The 24,071-nt window shown below is 40.3% G+C and overlaps 2 protein-coding genes across 3 annotated transcripts; one reads left to right on the forward strand and one right to left on the reverse strand.

The window, feature by feature from the left end:
• Positions 1-1,719: 1,719 nt before the first annotated feature.
• On the reverse strand, positions 1,720-11,480 carry LOC125234876 (cell division cycle protein 16 homolog). Its single transcript, XM_048141298.1, has 11 exons — positions 11,180-11,480; positions 10,788-10,951; positions 10,057-10,186; positions 8,311-8,473; positions 7,551-7,678; positions 6,431-6,698; positions 6,014-6,150; positions 4,307-4,435; positions 3,483-3,641; positions 2,265-2,550; positions 1,720-1,730 (listed from the first exon to the last, which is right to left on the reverse strand). The coding sequence occupies exons 1-11, from the start codon at positions 11,267-11,269 to the stop codon at positions 1,720-1,722; spliced, it is 1,665 nt and encodes a 554-aa protein (XP_047997255.1). The 5' UTR covers positions 11,270-11,480.
• Positions 11,481-11,750: 270 nt separating this feature from the next.
• Positions 11,751-23,992, forward strand: LOC125242222 (F-box only protein 9). 2 transcript variants are annotated; one of them, XM_048150955.1, is made up of 11 exons: positions 11,751-11,928; positions 12,402-12,542; positions 12,902-13,030; positions 13,538-13,685; positions 14,173-14,318; positions 15,685-15,848; positions 16,305-16,499; positions 21,352-21,484; positions 21,878-21,991; positions 22,689-22,879; positions 23,939-23,992. In XM_048150955.1, exons 1-10 carry the CDS (start codon positions 11,926-11,928, stop codon positions 22,863-22,865), a joined length of 1,350 nt encoding a protein of 449 aa, XP_048006912.1. In that variant the 5' UTR covers positions 11,751-11,925; the 3' UTR covers positions 22,866-22,879; positions 23,939-23,992. The 2 variants fall into 2 exon arrangements, with proteins under 2 accessions (XP_048006912.1, XP_048006913.1); XM_048150956.1 differs by having other exon boundaries at positions 22,689-22,861.
• Positions 23,993-24,071: the final 79 nt, after the last annotated feature.

The raw sequence follows: 24,071 nt of genomic DNA on the forward strand, positions 1-24,071 counted from the left end.
TCAGATTACAAAGTAAAATCAAGTAATCGTGTAATCCGGAATCGATTACGATTTCCCCATCTCTGGGTTTAGTTATATGGTTCATTGGTACTGGTGACCACCATCTGGCTCCATCATCAGACCCTGAGTACCACCTCTTGTCAAAGGTCTTGTTGAGACGAACCCAACGAGCCTAAACACGAAGTCGTTTACTTACATGGTTCACTGGTACTGGTGACCACCTTCTGGCTCCATCATCAGATCCCGAGTACCATCTTGATGTGTCTTATCATCTTGACCGTATTGTAATTTTCACATTTTTATCATCACAACGTTGTAATACTTTAACATTCAAACATAACAAAGTATTACAAAAGCAAATATTTACGGGTCTAGGATCAAATTCGTTGGTCGCTGTTTACACACACACAATGCGAGGATAGCCCGTGTAGAAACAAGGCGTCCGACCCACACAACAATAAATATTCTCGACGTTTGCGATGAAAACTCGGAGACCAAAGCGACATACGTCTTACCTGCTCGAGCTCCGGCGCGGCACTGAAATCGCAGGCGTCCGTCGCCGGTAAAATAGCGACAGGAAGGCTAGTTTTCAAAAAATTGGCAAAAAATCATGATAAAATATTATAACGACAAATGGATAACAGCAGTTTAAGCACATTGTGCAGATTATTTATATACTAAAATAACTTCGATAACATGTAGATTTTCGGAGAAATGATCACTTGTTTCGATGTATTTTCAAGACAAAATTGAGTTCGTTTTACTTTCAATTTCTCAATTTCAAAGGATTAAATGATAAATATTGTTTAATGGGCCTTAAGTACAAGATATTTGGAACTTAAATTTACCTCATTTATGAGAGTGATCTTATCAAATTGTACATAATAAGAGCTCCGAATTCTGTGCTTCACGCGGTTTTTCCTAAACGAGCATCAGAAAAACAATCATTACTAATTGAAAAAGCTTTTTTTTTCATATGTTTTTTATTTAACCGACAGTTAATAAGATGTTCTAACTGAAACAAGTACTTTCACTGTCTTTTAGTATGAGTAAAGTGTACAATTTTGTCGATAAATATTGTGCATTTTACAATATATCGCCTTTTTTGTCATAGCGCTCTTAATTGAATTTAGAACTTTCTTTTATTTCTATAACAGTTCAAAACTCGAACATAATTTGTACTCGTACAAGCGGTACAAGTAAGTCAGGACTTACAAGCATAAGGTTGAATTGAGATATTTTAATTTGAGCTGCTACTCTCTCTTCCGAAATAAAATACGCCGATTTTCGGTACGCCGACAACGATTCGCCGACGTCTTTTTTGGCCGAATAACGATTGAAAGATTCTCATTTCGCATAATATTCGTTCGTAAACGGAGTCGGTAAACAGAAATTTGATACGACGATTTACTTTTCGACGAATAATCATTTAGTAATTGTAAAAATTGGCCGACAAAAAATTGGTCGAAACACAATAGGTCGGGTGTTCATTTGGTATTTTTTTTTGTGACTTGGCTGGAACTTGCGTACAAAGTGTTCTGCGGATTCAAAAATCTAGTTGTTAGATCGTTTGTAAGAGTCACTCACATTTATTTCATTTACTTATTTATATTAATCATCATGTTCTGATTCTAAGGATTAACTTTAGTAAATTATGTATTGCTGTTTTCAACTCACCAAATTTTTACTTTTAAAATTTTTAGTACTCCCATTCGGAAATTAGCACTTTTCTGTTCGAAAAGAATTTCACATTATATGTACATTGTTTAAGAAAAAAATGCTTATTAAGTGCGTATTTTTTTTACAACAGCGATAATTCATTCATTCGAAAATATTTTAAAAATGTATAAAATGTGAAACGTTATTCGACTAAACGTGGCCTAAACGAAAATATTACTTTGCTAAATGAAAAATGTCCAATAATAGTTTGGATAATTTGCACAGAAGCGAACTGAACTGTATGCAAATCAAGATTTACGTAACGTTATTCGACCAAAAGTGACAGCGATAGTTTGATTATTCGGCTTAATGGCATTCGGCGAATCAATCAATATTCGGCAAAAAAATTGTAGAAGAATCATTAGGTAGCCCGCTAATGACACCACATCATCCGGATCTCTACTCAACGTCGCACGCAACGCATCAGCCGCATCTCTCTCCCTCTTCATTAACGCCACGCAGTCTTCTCGCAGCGTATGTAACGGCGCGCGCGGGCTGCAAAACAAACGCTCATTTTTGCCAGACGATTGTTAAAATTAATTTACCTGTTAACGCAGCATCCAGTCGGTCCACTATAGCATCCAACAGTGCCAGCGACACCACATCATCCGGATCCCTACTCAGCGCCGCATGTAAAGCGTCAGCGGCGTCTCTCTCCCTGCCCATCAAGGCGAGACACAGCCCCCGGGCGGCGTAGGTGGCGGCGCGCGCGGGGCGCAGCGCGAGCGCGCGCTCGTGCCACGCCAGCGCCTCGGGCAGCTGCCCGAGCTTGCGGCACGCGTGCCCGAGCGCGTCCAGCGTCGCCGCCCAGCGCGGGTGCAACTTCTCGCTCTGAAATAACACAACATTTTATTACATACGATACAATTCGCCCGTTTCCCTTAAAGGGGTAGGCCGAGCGCATGAAACTGCTAAACTTACAGTGCCCCTCTTGGCAAATAAGGTTGAAAGAAAACGAAACTGTGACATTGCAGTGACAGGTTGCCGGCCTCTCGCCTGCGCCGCGATTTAACCCACACCCCACAGTCGCCCGCTACGACACCCCCGGGGAGAAAGAAATGGTGAAATTCTTAACCCGTCACCGCACGGGTAACATACGGGTAAACATTTTATTACAATAGGATATTTAATTGACAGGTGAAAACAGATAAAATTCCAGATTATGTACAGTCGACTACAAAGAGATGTATCCACTTATTCACCTTATTACAATGCAACGGTGAAAAAGTGGATACATCTCTTTGTAATCGACTGTACCAAATGTCGAAATACACAAAGTAATGAGGAGACACACTCAAAGGTTAACAGATGGCGCCACCTTATTAGTCCATTGCACAGATAAAGAATTTCATACGTGAGAGCGAAAAGAAGATATTTTTCTCTATCATATCTCACATAAAAATGACAGTGGCATGCCTAGACACTTTCACAGGCGCCGCCTGGCGGTATAAAATGTCAATGTGCCTCCTCATCAGATATAACTTTTTTAGGTGAATATCACGATTTATCACACTTTGATACGACTTTTTCTCACATCCTTACTTCCGGCGCAGCTTGCAATGCCACTAGCGACAATTCTTTAGCCGCTCGCGGTTTCAACGCCGCCTGAGCTACAGACTCTTAGCTATAGCTCTTTGCTACCTCGTTTAACCCGCCGCTAGCCACAGCTCTTTAGCCGCTCGCGGTTGTGAAGGCAGTGGTCCCTGTCTTGTGAGCTACATGAGACTCTCAGCTATAGTATATCAAACCTCTTTGTTTCTTACCTCATTCCGTACCTCCGGCGCGGCTTGCAACGCCGCTAGCCACAGCTCTTTAGCCGCTCGCGGTTGTCCCGCCGCGAAGGCAGCGGCCCCTGCTTCGTGAGCTACGTGAGGCTCCTTGACTACGCGGGCTATTGTGTCCCAACCCTCTTCTTCGCCCGTCTAAAAAATATATAATAGTTATTTGTTATACAAGGGGGCAAAGTTGTATTTTAACGCCGAATGTAGAATTGAAAAACGAGCAAGTGAAAGGATTCTATAGTTGAACCCGTGTGTAACACAAAACTTTTCCCCTCGCTATAGCGAGGAAACTACAACGCAAAAAAAATGTTCCACAGGAGGAAAATATCACTGCATACATACATACAATCAGTATCCATGAAGGGGTAGGGAGCACATGAAAATCATCTTTATTACTAGATTCACCTACTTTTATCAATTTTAAAGCAGATAATTTGACTTTATTTAAGGTCAAATTACTTTACCCACTAGTGGATAAAATGCGTTTTTACCCGCTGGTATTAAAGGACAAAACACGTGTTTCCGAGCTAGTGAGGGGAAAAATGTATTACATATTTCGGCTCTGTGAAAAATACGTAGATGCGCGGACGCTCCGGATCTGAAACGAGTTCCCTGACAAGGATTTCCTGAGGTCCTACTGTATAGGGTTCTACAACGCAACCCACGCATTGTAACATCTCTGAAATAGCAGGCGTTCATAGGCAACGGTGAGTACTTATTATCGACAGTTTGCTTGTTACCTGTGTGGTATCTAATATGAGATTTTGAAATAAGTTTGTTTCGACCTGAATACTAATACAGTTTACCTCTATACTGGAATGTAGAGTTGCAGCACGCAGTAGAAACCGCTCGCACATGGTGAAGTTATTCAACAGGGCACACTCCACGCCTACGTACAACGGCGGTAGGTGGCTGCCTGCCATCAGTTGACTAGCCTGGAAAATTCCAACATATTGTATATTATAGACGTTAAATTTTCGTGAGACATATTCAACTATTTAAATAACCGGCTGTACTCACGCTATTTTATCGCGACTGTTGCGATATGTTTCGAGTCATTTGGGATACCCGTCCTCTAGCCGACTCGAGCACTCATGCCTGAGGCGCGATAAAATAACGTGAGTACAGCAGCCGGCGGTGCTTCCAATTTTATCACTTATCCACGTGGATAAAGCATCCGTCACTCTTTGGCAAGCATGTCAGTGTGAGAGTGACAGATGTCTTATCCACGTGGATAAGTGATAAAATTGGAAGCATGATACGCTGGCTGGCAGGCAATCATGGTCACGCGATAAACGATAAAACAGCAGGCTTACAAATAGTGCGAAAGGGACGGCCTGCTATTATCTCATTTATCACGCGCCCATGATTGCCTGCCTGGTTACTTAAATATTTTATATTAATCACATAAATAATTGATAAAATCTTTCACCTGCCAATTTTTTGAAAAAAAAAACTATTATGATTTGTGTTTTTAAGTAGTCAATAGTCACACTAATAACTAAGTCGATCAAAGCCATCATATCTTAGTGATATGTCACGTAGACCAAAAATGAGGGTATCTGCCGTGACATCTTTGACAGGCGGTGACTGTGAGGTTACCGAGAGCGGGTGCGCGGCACTTTAGCGGGAGGCAGAGTGGCCAATAGGGATGACGATTACATAAAAAAATGGCATTCTGTTTAGTCCGTCAGTTAGATAGTCCAAAAATACTGAACACATATTTTTTCGCTTTTTCTAATTAATGAAAAAATACAAAGATATAAAGCATCAAAGTTTCTGGAGTGGGGGCATAAAAAAATGTGACGTGAACACATATTTTTCGCTTTTTCTAATTAATGAAAAAAATACAAAGATATAAAGCATCAAAGTTTCGGAGTGGGGGCTCGTGACGTCACTTCTAAGTAAAAATTGTACCTAGGCGTGACGTCACGCGAAACTTCAACGCATTGTACCGTCGTCATTTTTCGTTTTCGTAAAAAGAAAAGATACTTGTCTAATATTCTTTGATAATCTAACTGACGGACTAATTAGTTTATTTTAGTCGTCTCGTCTATTGGCCATACTGTACGATAGTTCTCTTTAATATACTGTGGTAATAGTACATTGTGCAACAAGGGGAGGAAGTTGAATATTACTAACGAGAGTAAGTTAAATCGCGACGGCTTGCCGGAGCGATTTAAAGACTCGAGTTTGTAATATTCATAATTATTCATACTCCCCGAGTTACATACAATGTTTTTCATCACACTCGCAATGTAAAAAATATGAGAATAGATGTAAAAAAGTTACATATGGTACAAGAAATTTCGTTATTCCCTTGGGAGAATGATTTTTCTATAACTCACGCTCCGCCTGCGTGCAATAGCACATTTAAAGTGCGGGTGTGATGAAAAAGAATGAAGATACATTTATACACACGAAGACGATGACGATGAGATACACGGATGTATTTTAAATTCATTATACGCGATTTAATCAGTTTCCATAGTTTTATTTCAGAATGAAGATACCTTGAAATAAGCCGCCATGGCTTGGTCGTGCTCGTTATCGGCCGCGAAGCTGTGTCCTTGCGCGAGCCAAGCGCAGCCAGCGCCAGGCTCTAAGCTCTTCGCTTTGCTTAGGTATCGCCGCGCTAACTCGTTCTTTCCTGAAAATGTACGTTTTCCAATTAGTTTCAGTTCATTAATGGATCCAAGGATCTACATCGTTGGAGGTCTTTAGGACTCTAATAAAGTCTCACAGAAGATTAAATAGAATAGAAAAGCAGACGTGCGAACGCAAATAACTCCGAACTTTTCTTTATACTAGACACGCAGTCGTAACAGGTGCCGCACAATAAGGCTTCCGAATTCCGTCGAGGGCCTTTAGGGTTTTAAGTCTCACAAATTAAGTAGAGAATAATGGTCAAATTATATCAAAAAACATACCTATTAAGTAATAGTAGCATCCCACAGCGAACCACGAAGTCCAAGAGTTAGGATACGCATCCACCAACGTATGTGCGAACGCAAATAACTCCGCACTCTTCTTCAACTCTACTAAACACGCAGCCCTAACGGGTGCCGCACACCAAGGGTCCACAGCGTCTAGGGCCTTTAGGGCTCCAGCCCAGTCACAGGAGGCGGCTAAACGACGCGCGTGCGACGCGGCGGCCTCGGCTGTACGCGCGCGGACCACTTCTGTTGACGATGATACCTGGTGGGACGAAGAATTGATTATTTTCTGAACATAGATATGCTGCCGATATGAAAAGTTTTCCTACTGCAAAAGTGCAAAGGACGGCAAAACTTTTTGAAAATTCAATTGCAATATACAATGAGGTAGGGTGCATTGGGGTAATTTCGAAATACAAGAATACCCGGGTAATTTTGAAAGGGGAATCTTGATATGATGGAAATAATGGTGATTTTTATATGACTTTTGAAATTACCCCAATGCACCCTATATCAGTCTGGTGAATGTATAAGCACCATTTTTGGTGATAGTATTTAAATGTTAATCCAAAATCTTGCTGGTCCCATAGTGGACTTTTAAATTTGACCATAACCTCCTACATTAAAGGAGGAGATCCATCCGATCCGAGTAGGATTAGAGCCATTGTAGTTTTAATTGACGTTCATAAGAACATTGTAATATTTTTTCCTTAAAAAAATACCTAGTATCTCTCTAGATAGAAGATAAATTTCACCATGGAGAGAACCACATCCGGTTCGCGAACTGCAGGTTAACACATTCGTAGACACGTATGCAATAACATATGCGTAGTCATTTGTTACCTTTGGTCTATGACATGACATCACTAGCCATCTGTGAACGTGTTAATTGGCCCCTGTCCTAACGTAGTTAAAAAGGAACATGCCTAGCCGTAAAAAAAGACAACATTACGGTCCCAGGTTCGAATCCCGGTAAGGGCATTTATTTGTGTGATGAGCGCAGATACTTGTTCCTGAGTCATGGATGTTTTCTATGTATGTAAGTATTTTTATATTATATATATCGTTGTCTGAGTACCTGCAATTATTAGGTATTTATTTATTAGGTACATACGGGGTCATTGGTGTCTAGCGGAGGCGTGGAGTGTCGGTAAACACGATCTCGGTACGCGGCACGCAGCAAAGCCCCTTCTGCCGCGCCCAGCTGACTGCTGATTGGTAGCGAGTCTAACAACTCGATTTCTGTCAACAAAAATAAAAATGTTTTGAATTGACGACAGACAGACGTAATTAGAAGAGCCAGTGAAGCGAATCTATTTCGAATGCAAAAATATTATTGCGTAACATACTGTCTGGCGGCTCTTTTCTTGGCGACCCAAAAACTGACCAACGTATTTTTTTGTGAGCAGGTTGGATAATTCAATTAATTGTTATTCTGTTCTGTTGAAAATGAGATTGAAAGATCTCAACTCAATGCACTTGAGGAGGTCCTGCAATGATGAAAAGCTAAATAGGAAATTTTAGTCAACTTTGGCATTTTTTACAAAATACATCAATTTATTTCGTCCAACAAAGAACTGAATTCTACAGCTCGCAGAACAATAGTTTTCAGAACAACCAAGTAACTATATCTCTATATTCTTTCTCGTTTCACCCTGTTTGTGTGCGAGTGGTGTCTGACGGTGTAACAGCGCGGGCTTTCACGCATGCATGTAAAGTCGCTACAGTGCGCCGCTGACGCCGTGTCTCGCCGCTCGAGAGAAGACAGGGCAGGGGGGGGGGGGGTGGGGAGCACGGGCTTGTGATACTAGCACGCCTGCTGCACACTAGGAAACAACTAGTTTACAGCACAACCAAATACACTATCTCCTCACCTTGTTTGTGTGTCAGTGGTGTCTGTCGATGTAACAGCGCGAGGGCTTCCACGCATGCACAGTCGGCTCGGAGCGCGCTACAGAGCGCCGCTGACGCCGCGTCTCGCCGCTCTAGTGAGGACAGAGCACGTGCTTGGGATACTAGCACGCCTGCTAATGCACGCTGTGGAACAAATATAGTTTATACTTTGACTTTGATAAAGTGCAGCCTCTGTGACAAGTGTAACTATATACACGGTGCTCGTGAGCATTGCGAGAGATTTTAGTAGCATATTTCTGATCTCGTTTTGAAACAATAATGTCATATATTATTATTATTTGTCTGTCTTTTCCATATCTCGGGACCATGGGGTCCCGGACCTTTGGGAGGCATGCGTGGGGCCGAAGCCAACAGCACAGAGGCCCTTTTAGACATTTTAATCTAAAGGCAAGGGATACACGTGGCGGATACCATCCCCGAGCGCACAATATGATACAACCGGAGATGGTCCCCGCCAGGTGCAAAGACTATTGCAGTGCAGCACTTTTGTGCTGCGATGGGAGCTAAGGTCATGGGTTATTGTTTTGAAAGTTGGATGAACTGGTTAAAGGGCTATGGGAGGAGACTATCGGACACCTGCCGTGACAATTAGTCTCACAATTGTAAAAGGCAGGCGGTGACTCGCCAACTCATTGAGTGGGCCCTGCAAAACGGCCGCACGCACGGTGCGACAACAGAGCAACACTTGAGAGTGGCTAAAAGGTTGTCGAGAGGTGAGTCTGCGGTAGCTTGGTTCCTGGTGTTCCATTCAGCAGGCCGCCGGCGTTATGACATTTTACACTTCCAACCTGGAGCATAGGTCCCGCTCTTGCGAATCCACTCTGGCCGGCCGGTTAAGGCAAGCGCAGAGGCGAGGGCTAGATTGAAAAAAAATATATTGTTACTCAGTACAATAGGCTTTTTTAACGACGTTGATGCCTTTATGGAGAATAGTCTCACTATCCTCATTGATAGATGTCAAAAAGTGAGAAGTAAAACCTTTCAAAAACGAGGTTTTTAGAACAAAAACAACGACAATACTCATTTTAAGTGCTAGTGTCATGACTCACATGAATAACATTTACTTTTTATGTAAAAAGACATTCAAAAATAGTAGAAAAAAAATTACAAAAAAAATATTTTTTTTTGTCAAAATTTCCTCGTGTTTTTCTTTTTTTTTTGGCCTCAGAAATGCATGGTTAAAATCTCTAACAATGCTCACAAGCACCAGGATTGTAGCCATGGAAAGTAAATGTCACGAGAAAACAAGTTAATAATGTAGAAGTTTTGTCACAGAATCCAAAATTTGTCAATACACTCTACGAAATACAGTTTGAAGAATACTACTATGAATCAGGTGAATGCTATAACTTACAGAGAATACTATGACTCAAAATATTATAATCTAGCTTTTGTCCGCGGCTTCGCTCGCGATAAATTCGAAAATTGTTGGATACTCCATATAAACTTCCACTCCCCATTTTAGGGAAGTGAGAAGGAACCTATGTCACTCTCCATCACTTGAACTATCTTCACTTAAAAAATCACGTCAATTCGTCGCTCCGTTTGGCCGTGAAAGATGGACAAACAAACAGACACACACTTTCTCATTTATAATATTAGTATGGATATCATTAACAAAATGCTTAAATAAATAGCCGGAGCAGGTGATTGTTTTCCATTTGGTATTCTTTATAACCTCAGATTTGTCTTAGTAAAGAGCTCACATTGTGTGTTTGGTCACTCCTGGGCTCCAGCAATGCCGGGTCACTTTCTTCAAATAACGCCAGCGCTGTAGCTGCCTCTTGAGCCGCAAGATAAGCGCGCATTGCCACACCCAGGCATAGCAGGTGTTGTCTGTCATTAGGTAAGAAAAGTTGTGATTAGCAGACAAGCATACTTTGTATTACAAAAATTCTGCTGCTAGTTAAATAGCAAAATAATTCACAAAAATAATTTAAATAGGCTATTGTAATAATCAAGTTCATTTTTTATATCAAATTCTAAAGTACAGAATCTTTTATAGGATTTGATTTCTGTAACTTAAATTATGTTTACTGCATGTGTAATTTTGTTAATAGAAGGATTAGAAAGTATATATTTTTTTACAATAAAGTAAATTAATATATCTCTATATTTAGATCAAGGATTCTCAATTCTGTTTCCAATTTACAGGTGTCTTGGATAAAGTTTTAGTTAGTATAAAAAGGTGACTAAGTCATTGTATTTTTAATTTTTAACATCCAAAATTACCCATTACCAATAATAATCCACTTCTGGATAAGATTAGCGCAGGACCGGGATAAGTGGTACACAAAGGGAGGCCTATGCTCAGCAGTGGGTGATTAATGGCTGAAATGATGATGATGAATCCACCTAAGGCCCTAGTTAAAAAGGTCTAACTAGAAGTTTTAATGGCTCAACAATGATAAAGCTTTTGTAATATTGAAAACATTACTTATGCAAGCCTCTAGATGTGACAGCATAAGCGGCCCGATGGTACTCCCCCCGAGCCAACATGGCACTGGCAAGTAGCCACACGTCATCCCCGCTTGCAGTGCCCGATCCGCTGCCCGCAGCCGCCGCTGCATCCGCCCAAAACAGCGCACTAGTCCATAGGCCCTTAAAATAGGTTATAATCGCTTTTATTTACGTAAAATATTCTTGAATAAATAAGAAGTAAGAGAATGAAAATAGAAGAAAAACACTTTGGATACCTGCCATAAGGTAAAAGGATAAATAAATAAACAATGTCAAATGAAAACAATGTTATTGTAACCTCACAATACTACAGCCAGCTTTACTACGAACTGTAGTGATATTAATGTAAGAAAATCATTGTATATTTACCAGTTCTGAGTACTGTTTGACTAGTGAACGCATAAAATCCACATTCAAGCCATCGGTGCCGCTTCGAGATGTAGATTCCGCTTTCGACATTTCATAAGACAAAATGAAAGATGATGATCAACCTAAAGTAATAAGTTTGAGATTTTGAATAGTAGAGATTCCAATTTTCGTCGCGCTGTAAGTAACTTAGAGGCAGTTCAATTTATTAAAGCTGAAAATGTGTGAGAAAAGCAATGTTTTCGTTCTGTCCCGCCGACATCTTTCGAAAATGTTGACATCTTCTTTTTTTGGTCCTCGTTGATTTAGAACAGCTTAGACAGAAAGCCATACAGCCTCTTGGAGACAAAACACTTGGCTGGGAACTAAAATTTTGACACCTTGCTGTAATCTGTAGACTGATAAAGGTGTAAATATTTTTTTCCACTATAAATAAGTATACAATTTTCACAGTAGTTTAGAAGTCTCATTGCTCACTGCTAGCAGTTGGCTAGCAGGCACTTAAGGAAATCTGGTTGTATTGGAACGGGTTACCGTTTGACATTTAGGTTTGACGTTTGCAATTGACATAAATGACATGACATTAGCAGAAGAAAAATAATCCCGAATAGTGGAATTTTTGACTGTTTTTGCATGATATCCCTCTATCCATAACAATTTAATTCCATATTTATGCCCGTGGCACTCGCTGCTAAAATATTAATATCGATCAACCCTTTATTTAACGCGAACTCGACGCGACAAGAGACATGGTGAGGCTACACTGATACCTACGCGTTATTTACATTAAATTGTGCAGTAACTATTACTTAATATTATAATTATGTGTATATTACATGTAATGTAATCTGCTCTGTTATGTTATCATAATCAAAACTATCTGTGTCAGACTCCTATGGTTGTAATTAGACCATATAAAAGTCTTATTTATTTCTTGTGTTTATCTACTGTTATCAAGTTATTTGAACATTATGAATAACTCAAATTATTTATTACAAACTAAAGCCGAAATTAAGAGCAAGTTACCACATACTTTTAAAAAAAATAATTAATAAAAAAAGTCAAGGTCAAATATTTAAACTTTTAAGTTGCAAATGTACCTTATAAATGAGTGAGTCATAGTACAAAAATATAGACACTTATAAACTCAATACGAAAATATTATAAGTATTTTCAACAATTTTGACGTTTAAGAAAATTAAACTTTGTAGTACAATGTTTACAGGCATCCTCGTCAGCCGCTGGTGCAGGCACAAGCACCGACTCCGATGGAGGGGAGCAGGAGGACCCGTCTTCCTCTTCACTATTCGAGGTTGCAGAGGCTCTTGAAGACTTGAGCTTGGATAATGATGATGATGATTCTTTGGTGAGTATATAAAATAAATTGCCATTTATTTTTGGGTCATTAGTAATATTCAATCAAGTAATTTAACATAAAGTTGCACCAGAACCCTCTGATGAGGTGTAGCCCTCTTCCAGTTTTTCCATTTTGCCTGGTATTGGGCCTCCCATTGGGCCTTCATTAGTACATATTTTTCTACAGACGAACTAAGTAAGTTTATGTGTATTATTATTATTTATTCATACTTCTCCTATTTTTTATTTTTAACAAACCATTTAATAGTAATATTTGACTGCTTTGCTAGTTAACAGAACCCACCCTTGTGTATAATCGTAATCATCATCACCTTCATCTAAGGTAAACATTATTTAATTTAAATTCAGAATAAGGAGGGCTCAGACGAGTTGGCCGCTTTCCGGCAGCAATGGCAGCGAGAGCTTGACGCCACACCGTCTCCGCAGCGCGAGCTGGCGAAGCAAGAACCGACGGAGCCACTCACTGAAGAGGACAAGGTACTACTTTTTGTAATACTATGCTATCCCTATCTCACTAGGTCTCCATTGGCATGAAAGAGACCACTTTATGTTGCGGCAAGTATAGCTTAAAGATTTGCCCAAGTCATGGGCCGCTATATTCTTATGTTACACACAAGAGAACCTATGGGCCCCATACTGAAGAGGATAAGGTAGCTACGCTGATTACACTGGGTAATAAATTTTGGCCCAAAAGTCAGAAGAAGTCTTCATCTTGTCTTTGAAGCCGTACATTGCACACTGAGTGTCTAAAACAGGTTGATTCACTAGAAATTCACAATTTTGTTCAAATAAAATAGTTGTAGTTGGGTAACGAGTAAATACATTTAAACGTGAACTTAAATGAGGTCATGGATTTTTTTGGTGGTGGTAAATTGTTCCAGCATTTTGTTGCTGCATATTGGCAGACATGACAAGCAGTCGTACTGTGTTGTGTAGTAGCGCTCTCATAATCTGTTCAATCAAACGAAAACTAATTATTTTCAGGCCAAGCAACTGTTTCGCGAGGGAGTGGACCTAGAGCGACGTGGAAAGTTGTATGAGGCCATACAACACTACAAGCGCGCCATGCAAATCCTGCCTGATGTCGAGACACGGTTGTATGAGAGCGCTGAGCCACGCGATATGCCTGAAGGTACATGTGGGTGAATCAACTTTTTCTTGCCTCCTATTGCCATGGTTACGATCCCCTGAGTCACGCTGGTTTTATGCAAAATTATGCTACTTAAACTATGCAAACATGCATTTTTTTGGTGTTAACAAGCCCTTTTCTTGCATAATTTCAGTAGCATAATTTTGCATAAAACCAGCGTGACTCATTTCTTCAATTCATGGTAATAACAAACAAGGAATAAGTTGATTCACCCATGTACAACTTGTGTTTTAGTTGTACGTCTTACACTGTATGAGCTGAAATGTCAGAGCATAGGTATACTTTAAAAAAAATTAGTTATTGCTTATGAAAGCAAAAAAATGTAAATAATTCTTCATCATGTATAGCAAACTATGCGAATAGTTAAACGTTCATATTAGAAGTGCGTGCCTCGGCCAAGGCACGTCTACATTACCAGTTTGCCGCGCTAGGACATTGCCTCGCTACAAAATATATGATAATTTTGCAGAAGAGTCAGAAGCGGAAGAAGTGGTCCGCGTGGAGACGGAAGCCGACGATGACGAAGACTTCATAGAAGGCGAGGATCTACTGACAAGACTACAGCGGCTGCAAGCGCGGAAGGGAGTGCTCTGCGAACCGGAACTCGCTATACGGGTTAGTATTGTAGTCATCCTCCTTGCGTTATCCCGGCATTTTCCCACGGCTCATGGGAGCCTGGGGTCCGCTTTGACAACTAATCCCAAGATTTGGCGTAGGCACTAGTTTTTACGAAAGCGACTGCCATCTGACCTTCCAAACCGAAGGGTAAACTAGACCTTATTGGAATTAGTCCGGTTTCCTCACGATGTTTTCCTTCACCAAGGTTAGTATTGTAGTATTAAGTGTTAATAATTATATATATCTAATCTATTAAAAAAAAAAGAATTAAAATTAATTTATTTCGAGTAACACAACTCATAATTTACAATAAAATATAAATATACACAGAAACAACACAAACAAACATACTAAAAAGTCAAGCAGCTGTGATGAGCTATTATATTGATGACATGACAACTTTACTACTCTACAACTAAAAAAAAAAAAAAAATTAATTTACTTTTATGACAAAGTATATGACCACCATCTTAGATTTCAAAATAGTCATCATTCATGATTATGTTAATCTGCAATTCCTATAAAACGATATCCAGCACCCAACAGCAATTTTATGGCAGTTATGGCATTTAGGGTTCCAAAATAGTAATCAAATTCAATATCAGCACTAACTAAAAACCCGTAAATTGAGATCCATGACAACTTTTATGACAAAATTGTCATGGATTTCAATTCATAACCATCATTGGTTTCGAAATCCGCAGTCCCAAGAACCTATAACCCTTATAAAGATCGTATTCGTTCTCAAATACTTACTCCTATCAGGGGCGGCTCACTCCGCGATTCTATCGCCGCGCTACAAGTACATGCTGGCGGCCGCGAGTTCGCGGCCTAATCAGGGGTGACGCGCGTTCTCACAGAACGCACGTTCGGACTTTCTATTGTTACTTTACATCGCGATTTATTTTTTAAGGTTCATATGCGACGTCCGCGTGTGGAATGCTTAATGCTTAGTGAAATAAAAGTCATGAATAATAAAGGACAATCTTACACAGATCTACTATTGATTAAGTTCCACGGAAAAGTTCAGTAAGGCTTGTGATGTTGGGACTTAAACAAAAATATATAAATACGATAAAAATATATAAAATATAGACGTAGAAAGTACCCAAGACTTGAATATAATAGTATAACATTTTATTTGAGTATTAATTCGTTTTAAACCATAGGCAACCCTATCGTCCGACGCTGCGCACGTGCGGCTCGTTTCTTTGTTAGAATTTTGTACGTATTTAAAAAGGCGGCATTTCGTCACATCAAAGCAGTGGGCCTTCTGTACTTGTACTATTATATATTCAGTGCTCCTATTTTGCTATATTGACTTTTAAAGAGTTTTTTTTAATCTTGCATTGTACTTCGACAGGGTGCACACATTTCCTGGCTGCCCTACGAAGTAATCTTACTCATCATGCGCTGGGTGGTGAGCTCAGAGTTGGACGCAGCGTCCCTGGAGCGACTGGCCGCGTCCTGTCGAGGCCTCTACGTAGCGGCCCGGGACATTGACCTCTGGCGGGCAATGTGTGTCAAGTAAGTACTTAAAGCCACTTTGGCGGGGTCGCCATGATGTGATACGAAACGCGCTTCGAATGTTCGAGCATAAAGCAAATGATTTATAAAAATGTTAAGAAATTATTTTTGAGCGCTTACTTAATAACAACGACCTCCGATTTTCTCAATCACTAGCCATAATAATTAATTGAAATACGGTTGTACTCACGTTATCATATCGCTATTGCTGCGACATGTTTCGGGCCAATTCGGAGGTCCCTCTTCAGGCATATAGGAGTTCACGCGACGGCTAAACTCCGCAGACTGAGTTGAGTCTGCACTCCTATATGCCTGAAGAGGGACCACCGAATTGGCCCGAAACATGTCGCAGCAATAGCGATATAATAACGTGAGTACAACCGTATTTCAATTAATTATTTGAATATGTCTCACGAAAGTTTAACGTGTATACACTAGCCATAATATCTTCCACAGGACATGGGGCATAGACTGCGGCGCGCCTCGCGCCCACGGCTGTTCCTCCTGGCGTCACATGTACATACAACGACCGCGTATACTCTTACACGGTTGTTACATTAGCAAGACGACATATTTGCGCCATGGAGAGAACTCCTTTCAAGACCAGTTTTATCGGCCGTGGTACCTGATTGACTACTATAGATATCTCAGGTTAGAATCAGATTATACCCGCAGAGTTCTCGTAAAAAATATCAATATATTTCGGAAAATTAAATTGCCTGACATAAGTTAAGATTCGCGCGCGCTCCGCTGCAGAGCGTTTTCAACTTTCTGTTGCTAAAAAAGTTGAGCATATAGCACGACATGAAATACGCACTGCGCGCGTTCCAATACTAGGCGCTAAGCTAAAAGTCCGACGAAAGCTGCGCTCCAAAATCGGGCGCTACCTGAGGGAAGGTGCGCATCTGCATAGTTATTTTTAATATCATAACACTTATTTTTTATTAGACATCAAAAATTATAAACTAATAAGTTATAAACCATGTAAATTAACCTAAATTTAAATATAGCCTAAATTAAAACTAAAATAAAAATTCCCCCTTCGGCAATGTTCCGTAGATGCTGGCAGCATTACCTCGCTGAATCGCAACGCTTATGCGCTGAGCGAAGAAGCTGCTAGCTCTACGGTCCCCAGTGGCATCAATATTTTTTTTAGGGTTCCGTACCTCAAAGAGGAAAAACGGAACCCTTATAGGATCACTCGCGTGTCTGTCTGTCCCTCTGTCAAAGCCGATTTCTCCGAAACTACTTCACCGATTTACTTGAAATTTGGCACACGTATGTAAACCTGTGGCCCAAAGACGGACATGTAATTTAATTAAATGAAATTTAATCACAGGGGTCACTTTTGGGGGGTAAAATTGAAAATTAAAAATCAAAGTTATTAAAACTATATTGTGTTACATATCAAATGAAAGAGTATTTTATCAGCATCTGAAATATATTTTTTTTATATTTTTTTATTTTGGTAATTTAGAAGTAATTTAAGAAAATAAGCAAAAAATGACCATTCCCCCCCCGTTATCTCCGAAACTACTTAGAAAAAAAAATTCAAAAAAATACACGAGATAGCCCTCTACCTGTAGATTACAGGAAAACCAATTAGAAATCTACAGTCAAGCGTAAGTCGGACTTAAGAGAAAAAAACTCAGATTACGAATTTCACTCGCTGCCGCTGCAAGTAGTTACTAAACATCTTAAATTGTGTAAGCGCGTTGGACAGGTATAAAGAAATTCATTTCTGTTTCGTTTTGTCTAAGAAATTGTTAAAAAAAAAATTCATTTGCAAAATGACTTAAGTTCGTACTAAAAAGGAGGCGCTTAAGACCGTTTAGAACTTCACTGACCATAATATTGCCCACATAGGTCCAAAAAAAGGTGTATATATACGAAATCAAAAAAATTGTGCCACCGACAACCAAAATCTGAAGTCTATCTGCTCTATCTCTTATAGTTTCCAAAATATACGTAAAATCTTATAACTCAAATTTAGTGTACGTTGCCATTACATATCGTCAGGCGCTCATGACCTTTTTGTATGGAAATGTCGAAATCCGACTCGCACTTGACCAATTTTCATAGAAAGTTGTGTTTTATTATAGTTTTCAAGGAGGTTTCTTGTTTTTAACCACCGACGCAAAAACGACAGAATATTATTGACATGTGTGTCTGTCTGTGGCATCGTAGCTTCCGTACGAATCAATCGATTTTGATATAGTTTTTAATGTTTAAGGTGAATTCGTCGAGAGTTTTTTTCTTGTACCACGTAGGTGGCAAACAGGCACACGGACCGCCTGATGGAAAGCGGTCATTGTAACCTATGGACGCCTGCCACTCAAGGAGTGGCACATGTGCGTTGCCGACTCGACTCATTAGAAACTTGTACCTACAAACCTGTACTTAGAAGGGGCCTGGGTGCCGACGACTCAAAGGACAATCTATTGTCCTAATTAGTTCCGTAGGTTCTCCCGTCGTCAGCATACCGCACCCTCATTGAGCTCTGGCTGCCTTACTCACCGGCAGGAACACAACAATGAGTAAAGTCTAGTCCTATTTGACCGCGGTCTTTTGTAAAGCGGAGGTACTTCCCCAGTTAGACTCTGCTCTACCTTAGAGTATATTCAATTTAGTATTAGAGTTATCAGTCAAGATATTCAAATGCAGCGCCATCTATATTATTAGTTTCGACAACTTTTTATGTACTTTCCATGCCTAAAGGTTCGCACGAGTCTCATGTCTCGTAAATTACTTAGTAATTTTTCCCGAGAGATGGCGCTAAATACAATAATGCTCATTATAAAGTACCTATACTTCTAGCCAAAGACATATATAACTCCGTATAGACAGGTAAAGTCTATGAAAAAAACGTACTTACCTCAGTACCATACAGAAGAAGGGTACGCTCAGCTAGATGGCGCTAATATTAATATTTGACATTTTAAAACATATCAAGCTAAGAATATGGGCCAAATTGTCAAAACTGAGGTACAAAAGTCTTAAGCCTGTGTCGAGAGATGGCAGTCTATGCACTGTGATTACACATTTGACTCTACATCTCTATAATACTCGATCTTCTTTGCTTCTAGCACACCTCGGACACTGGCGATCAAATGTGAGTGTGCGCGGGAAAACGTCCCACTTTGTCGATTGCTATAAAGCCGCTTTGTCAGTTTATTCATATGAAGATACAAGTAAATCTCGCCTTAATGGTAACCGACAAAGTGGGACGTTTTACTAAACACACACACAAATATATTGAAAGAGGCGCAATCCTAGCACACAGTCTTAGCTCGTGTAGGTGAACGTACTATGCTTGTATGAGTGAAATATGACAGGTCGACTGTTCGTGTTTTTGACAGGCGGTAACTGTGAGGTAACCGAGAGGGAGTTGGCGGCACTTTCAGCGGGGAGCGAGGGTGGCCATACTGTACGATAGTACTCTTTATTATACTGTGCTTCTAGACAAGTCTTATATGAGTACCAATGTGGTAGGGGATAGTGAAAAAATAAGATCAGATCCCTCAGAGGCAACTATGGATCGTCAGTATCTAACATACTTTACACTTCTCCTCAACGACCTACCGGTTGCGATACAGGCTGCCAACATTTTAATGTACGCCGATGATGTTGCTGCTATAGTTACTGCACCAACGTCTGAAAGTCTTCAGCGAGCCTTGAATAAAACGACAACTCAGCTGTCTTACGCCGTGTCTTGCGTGGGCGACGGTCGCGCGACCGTCGCCGTCGCGTCTCATCGCATCGTCTACTTCCATATCGATAAGGTTTGGTTTCGTATGCGTCGCATCACCGTCGCGCGAGCATCGCGCGACCGTCGCCCACGCCAGCCACGGTGTCAATGGTTCGCATGAAATGGCTTAGCTTTAAATCTCAAAAAGACTCACTTTGTGCATTTTAATCTTTCGGGACGCATGACCACGCCGTTGATAGTTCATATTAATGTGAAAATACTTGAACAGGCATCCACGACTACTTTCCTAGGTTTAAAGATTGATCACGGCTTAAAATGGGACCAGCAAGTAGATAAACTGTGTGATAGTCTGGGCAGTGCGTGCTTTGCCTTAGGTCGAGTTGCAAAGTCTGTGGCTCCAGAAGTAGCCCGGACATCCTATTTTGCCACTGTCCATTTATTAATACAGTACGGTGCGGGGCTCTGGGGACGTTGTGCTGAATGGGAGAGGGTCTTTCACTTTCAGAAACGAGCTATCAGAATCGTTGCTCAGGTACCTGTAGACACCCCGGCCAAAGAACTCTTTAAAATATAAGAATCCTGCCACTGCCTGCAATAGTTATCACGCAGGTAGCCATTTATGTAAGAGAGAACTTGGAAGCATACAAAACCAGGGGTGGCTCACGCCGCGATTCTATTGCCGTGCTACAAGTACCTACATGTCAGCTGCCGCGAGTTCGCGGCCCATTCATTGGCGACGACCTTCGCGCGGCGCAATAAAATTCAATGTTGGCTGCTCGCGTGCGGTCCGTTTGTTGATGATGGTAAGAATTTAGAATGGCGGCATTTTGTGAACATCGACGAAGTGAGCCTTCTGTACTTGTACTATTATATATTCTGTGACAACACTAACAACATGTGTTCCAAGTACAACACTCAAAATGCCGGAAAGTTAGTAGGTATCGACCGTAAATAATAAATTGCCGCAATATGTGGTTGAAGCGCCTAGTGTGTCGAACTTTAAGTATCGCTTAAAAAATTGGCTGGTCGAGCACCCGTTCTACATTTATGACAATTTTTTTATTACCGAATTAGAAAATTATTTTTGTGCATTTTTTATGTGAATATTGCCTAACTTTTTGTAATTTCAATCTTCTGTCTATTTATTTTCTAAGTATTATTGTTGTATGAATATAATTTTTTTAAATCAAATTTTGACGTGTAAAATGGCGTTACAAATAAATGAGTATGAGTAGTATGATTATTTTAACCATTGAAAGTTTGTACGGAACCCTCGTTGGTCGAGTCCGACTCGCACTTGGCCGGTTTTTAATATCCGACTGTCTTTAGTACAGCGCTAACTGAATATGGTTTTCTACACAGTAGCTGCAGTCAACATTTCGTTGACAGCTACTTGTTTAATTGCAAGTGACTCGTGTACATTTGTACAACCCTTTAAATCAAAACTACTATTTAAAAAGATTTCTTTTTTTTTGCCACTTTTATGAAATGTGATATTTTTGAAAAAAATATGCTATTTCTACTCAGAATCACTAGCTTTTTCAATCCTAGTAGTTAAAAAAATTGTCTCATACGTTTTTTTCTTATTTTGTTACCATTTTCCGTACATGTTGTGTGGGGCAACAAAAGAGAAAAGTAACAAAAATGTATGGAAATTCTGGGACACTTTTTGTCTCCCAGTGAGATTGAAAGTACTCGTGATTCTGAGTACAATTGACCTAATATTCCGTAAAAAAATCAAAATAAAAAAAATGGCAAAAAAAAGAAATGCTAACTGCTACGTTGTTTGTACAGGTTCTTCTCAGACGGTGTAGTCTTAATGTGGACGACCCCTGACGAGCCGGTGGCCTGTGTGTCTCAGCTGAAGAGCCGGCACCGGCTGGCGGCCGGCGCGTTGCCGGGACACTACAGACTTGTTGGAGACAAGGTACACTTACTATTACTGATGTGCCGACGGAAAGTTTACAAAATTCTGAAATTTTCACATAGGAAAACTTCGGAAACTTTCCAAACTTTGTACGGACAATTGTATGGATGGAAACTTTCCATTTCATAAATTTAAATTCCCTTTATTTTTCGTGAATTTTTCAAGAAATTTAAGATATTTTTGGAAAATTTCCGCAACTTGCACATCATTAGCATTACTTACTATTATGGTACTTTACACTGAAAATACAAATATCGATAAATCTTTGAGTACCTAGGTGATCCGTCCTAATGCAAACGACCTCTGACGTGCCGGTTTCCTACATATCACTCGACTCCTATAATTTAAATTAATTCTTAATTGAATGTATAAATGTAAACATATCTTCCCCAGGTTGTGATCGTAGTAAAGAAAAGTAACGACAAGAAATCCGCACAGACCACTAATACGCGATTCCGCTCGCGGCGAAAGGAGACTCACGAGCATCATGACACTATTTACCACTTGGTTAGTTCCTTTTTCTATGTATTTGCTGTTTCCTCTAGCCAGTTCTACAGTAAGTTGTCCAAATCATCTTGCCATCTCCGTTCTCTACAGGCATCTACTTGGTGGGCCACCAATCCGAATATCGGATCACGTGACCGGCATAGTTCCATCGAATTTAGAGGGTTTTAGAGCACAGCGTATTGTTCTTTGTTCTAAAAAATGTAATAATATAGACGCATCCCCGTCGGTTACAATTGTTTTTGAGTCTAAGCTAGATGAAGCTCTACGTAACATACAAATTATTTCCACGTCTTATTTCATGCTTGAGAAAAGATTGCAATCGTTTATCGTATAGACGCCGGTTAGACTGGTCGTATAATTTAATTTCAACCTCACGCATAATTTAATTTCAACGCGTAGCTAAGACTTTAATTTACCGAAAGTACAAAATATGATTTAAAACATTTTTTTTAAATTATAAATGAGCTTACTCATGGCCGTAGATGGCAATCGCTTTCGTAAAAACTAGTGCCTAAGCCAAATCTTGGGATTACTTGTCACAGCGGACTCCAGGATCTCATGAGCTGTGGCAAATGCCGGGATAACGCAAGGAGGATGGTATGACTCTTGGCTACAGACTAGCCAAAGGCAAAAGAGACATGGCCTACGATGGAGTGAACTCCCCAGAAGATGCCTATCCTACCCTTTTTTTTTCTAGGAGCTCCAACTCCGTCCAGTCCGCAACCGCAACAACTGGCAGCTGCAGTGGCGTGGCTACCGCGTGTCCACGCGCAAGGAACAGTGGACGCAGTTCGAGCTCTCGCCCGCCAAGTTCCCGCCGTTCGCCTTCTCGAGGGTCCGCGCCTACACCGCCGACACTTTTGCGCCGCTGTGAGTCACTATTTAAAAGTAAGAGTCACTGTTTAAAAGAAGAAGTGAAGAGACTAGCTTCAAGTACGCCACAACAACAAATATACACCTACACAAAGTAGTCGCTTTTACGTGGCAACATAGTGCTGGAACAATATCCCCCGTCATGCCTTGAAACTATTATTAGTATGTTATTCACTCGTGGCTCATGCTTTAATTGATATCTGAGACCTGCGGAGCGAAATATCCAAAAATAGAATTAAAAGCGTAGCAAAAGTGGAATCTTGAGCGCTGAGAAGGTTTCCAAGTAGGAGGATATAACAAGTTTTGCCACCGCCTACACCGCTGGAAGTCTAGCGCCGCTGTGAGTACTATATTTCAAGTTTTTATTGAAAATACCTGACCGTGTTCAAAAGTAAACTCATCTCTTCAAGTACACCACAACAACAATACACCTACACCGTTCGCCTTCTCCTGACCTGACCGTGTGATAAAGTAAGACTCGTTGCTTCAAGCACGCCACAACAACAATACACCTACACCGTTCGCCTTCTCAAATACCTGACCGTGTGATAAAGTAAGACTCGTTGCTTCAAGTACGCTACAACAAGAAACACCTACACAGAGAGGTCGCTTTTACGTTGCCACACAGTGCTGGAACAATATCCCGCCGCCATACCTTAAAACTATTTTTAGTCTTTTATTCTCTCTAAATTCAATTCAAAGTACAAGGATAAAACAATTTCGCCAACGCCTACACAGCTGTAACTAGCGCCGCTGTGAGTAAATTTCAAGTTTCTATTTAAAATACCTGACCGTTTTCAAAAGTAAGACTCGTCTCTTGAAATACTCCCCAATAACAATACACCTACAGTGAGTGCTGCAGAGACTTTTGCACCGCTGTCAGTTACTATATTTGATTTTTTATTGAAAAAATATTTTTGAGACACACGCGTCACACAGTCGCGTTAAAGACTTTTTTTAATAAAAACAATTTAGTAAATTTACCTAGAGACCACCTGGAATCTAGGGACTATTTTCATCGAAGTTGTGCATTGGATATTTATAATTTTATTAAAGTAATTATTTTATTTACAGGTAATTGCCACGCCAACCGGGCCAGCTCGTGTCATACGGATTATCAACAGTTCGGTTAGTTTTTATCACTATTTAGACATTTATAGAACGGACTATAGTAACCAAACAGAGTATTTTGTACTTATTACATGTT

Source organism: Leguminivora glycinivorella, chromosome 2, assembly GCF_023078275.1.
Source record: "Leguminivora glycinivorella isolate SPB_JAAS2020 chromosome 2, LegGlyc_1.1, whole genome shotgun sequence".
Lineage (NCBI taxonomy): Eukaryota > Metazoa > Arthropoda > Insecta > Lepidoptera > Tortricidae > Leguminivora > Leguminivora glycinivorella.

Coding starts and splice junctions, on each gene's coding strand:
- LOC125234876 (XM_048141298.1), bottom strand. CDS start 11,269: ATGTCGAAAGCGGAATCTACATCTCGAAGCGGCACCGATGGCTTGAAT. Junction 4,436..6,013: donor CCATGGCGGCTTATTTCAAG/GTATCTTCATTC, acceptor GGAATTTTCCAG/GCTAGTCAACTGATGGCAGG. Junction 2,551..3,482: donor CGCCGGAGGTACGGAATGAG/GTAAGAAACAAA, acceptor GTGTTATTTCAG/AGCGAGAAGTTGCACCCGCG.
- LOC125242222 (XM_048150955.1), top strand. Junction 12,543..12,901: donor ATGATGATGATGATTCTTTG/GTGAGTATATAA, acceptor ATTTAAATTCAG/AATAAGGAGGGCTCAGACGA. Junction 13,686..14,172: donor GCCACGCGATATGCCTGAAG/GTACATGTGGGT, acceptor ATAATTTTGCAG/AAGAGTCAGAAGCGGAAGAA.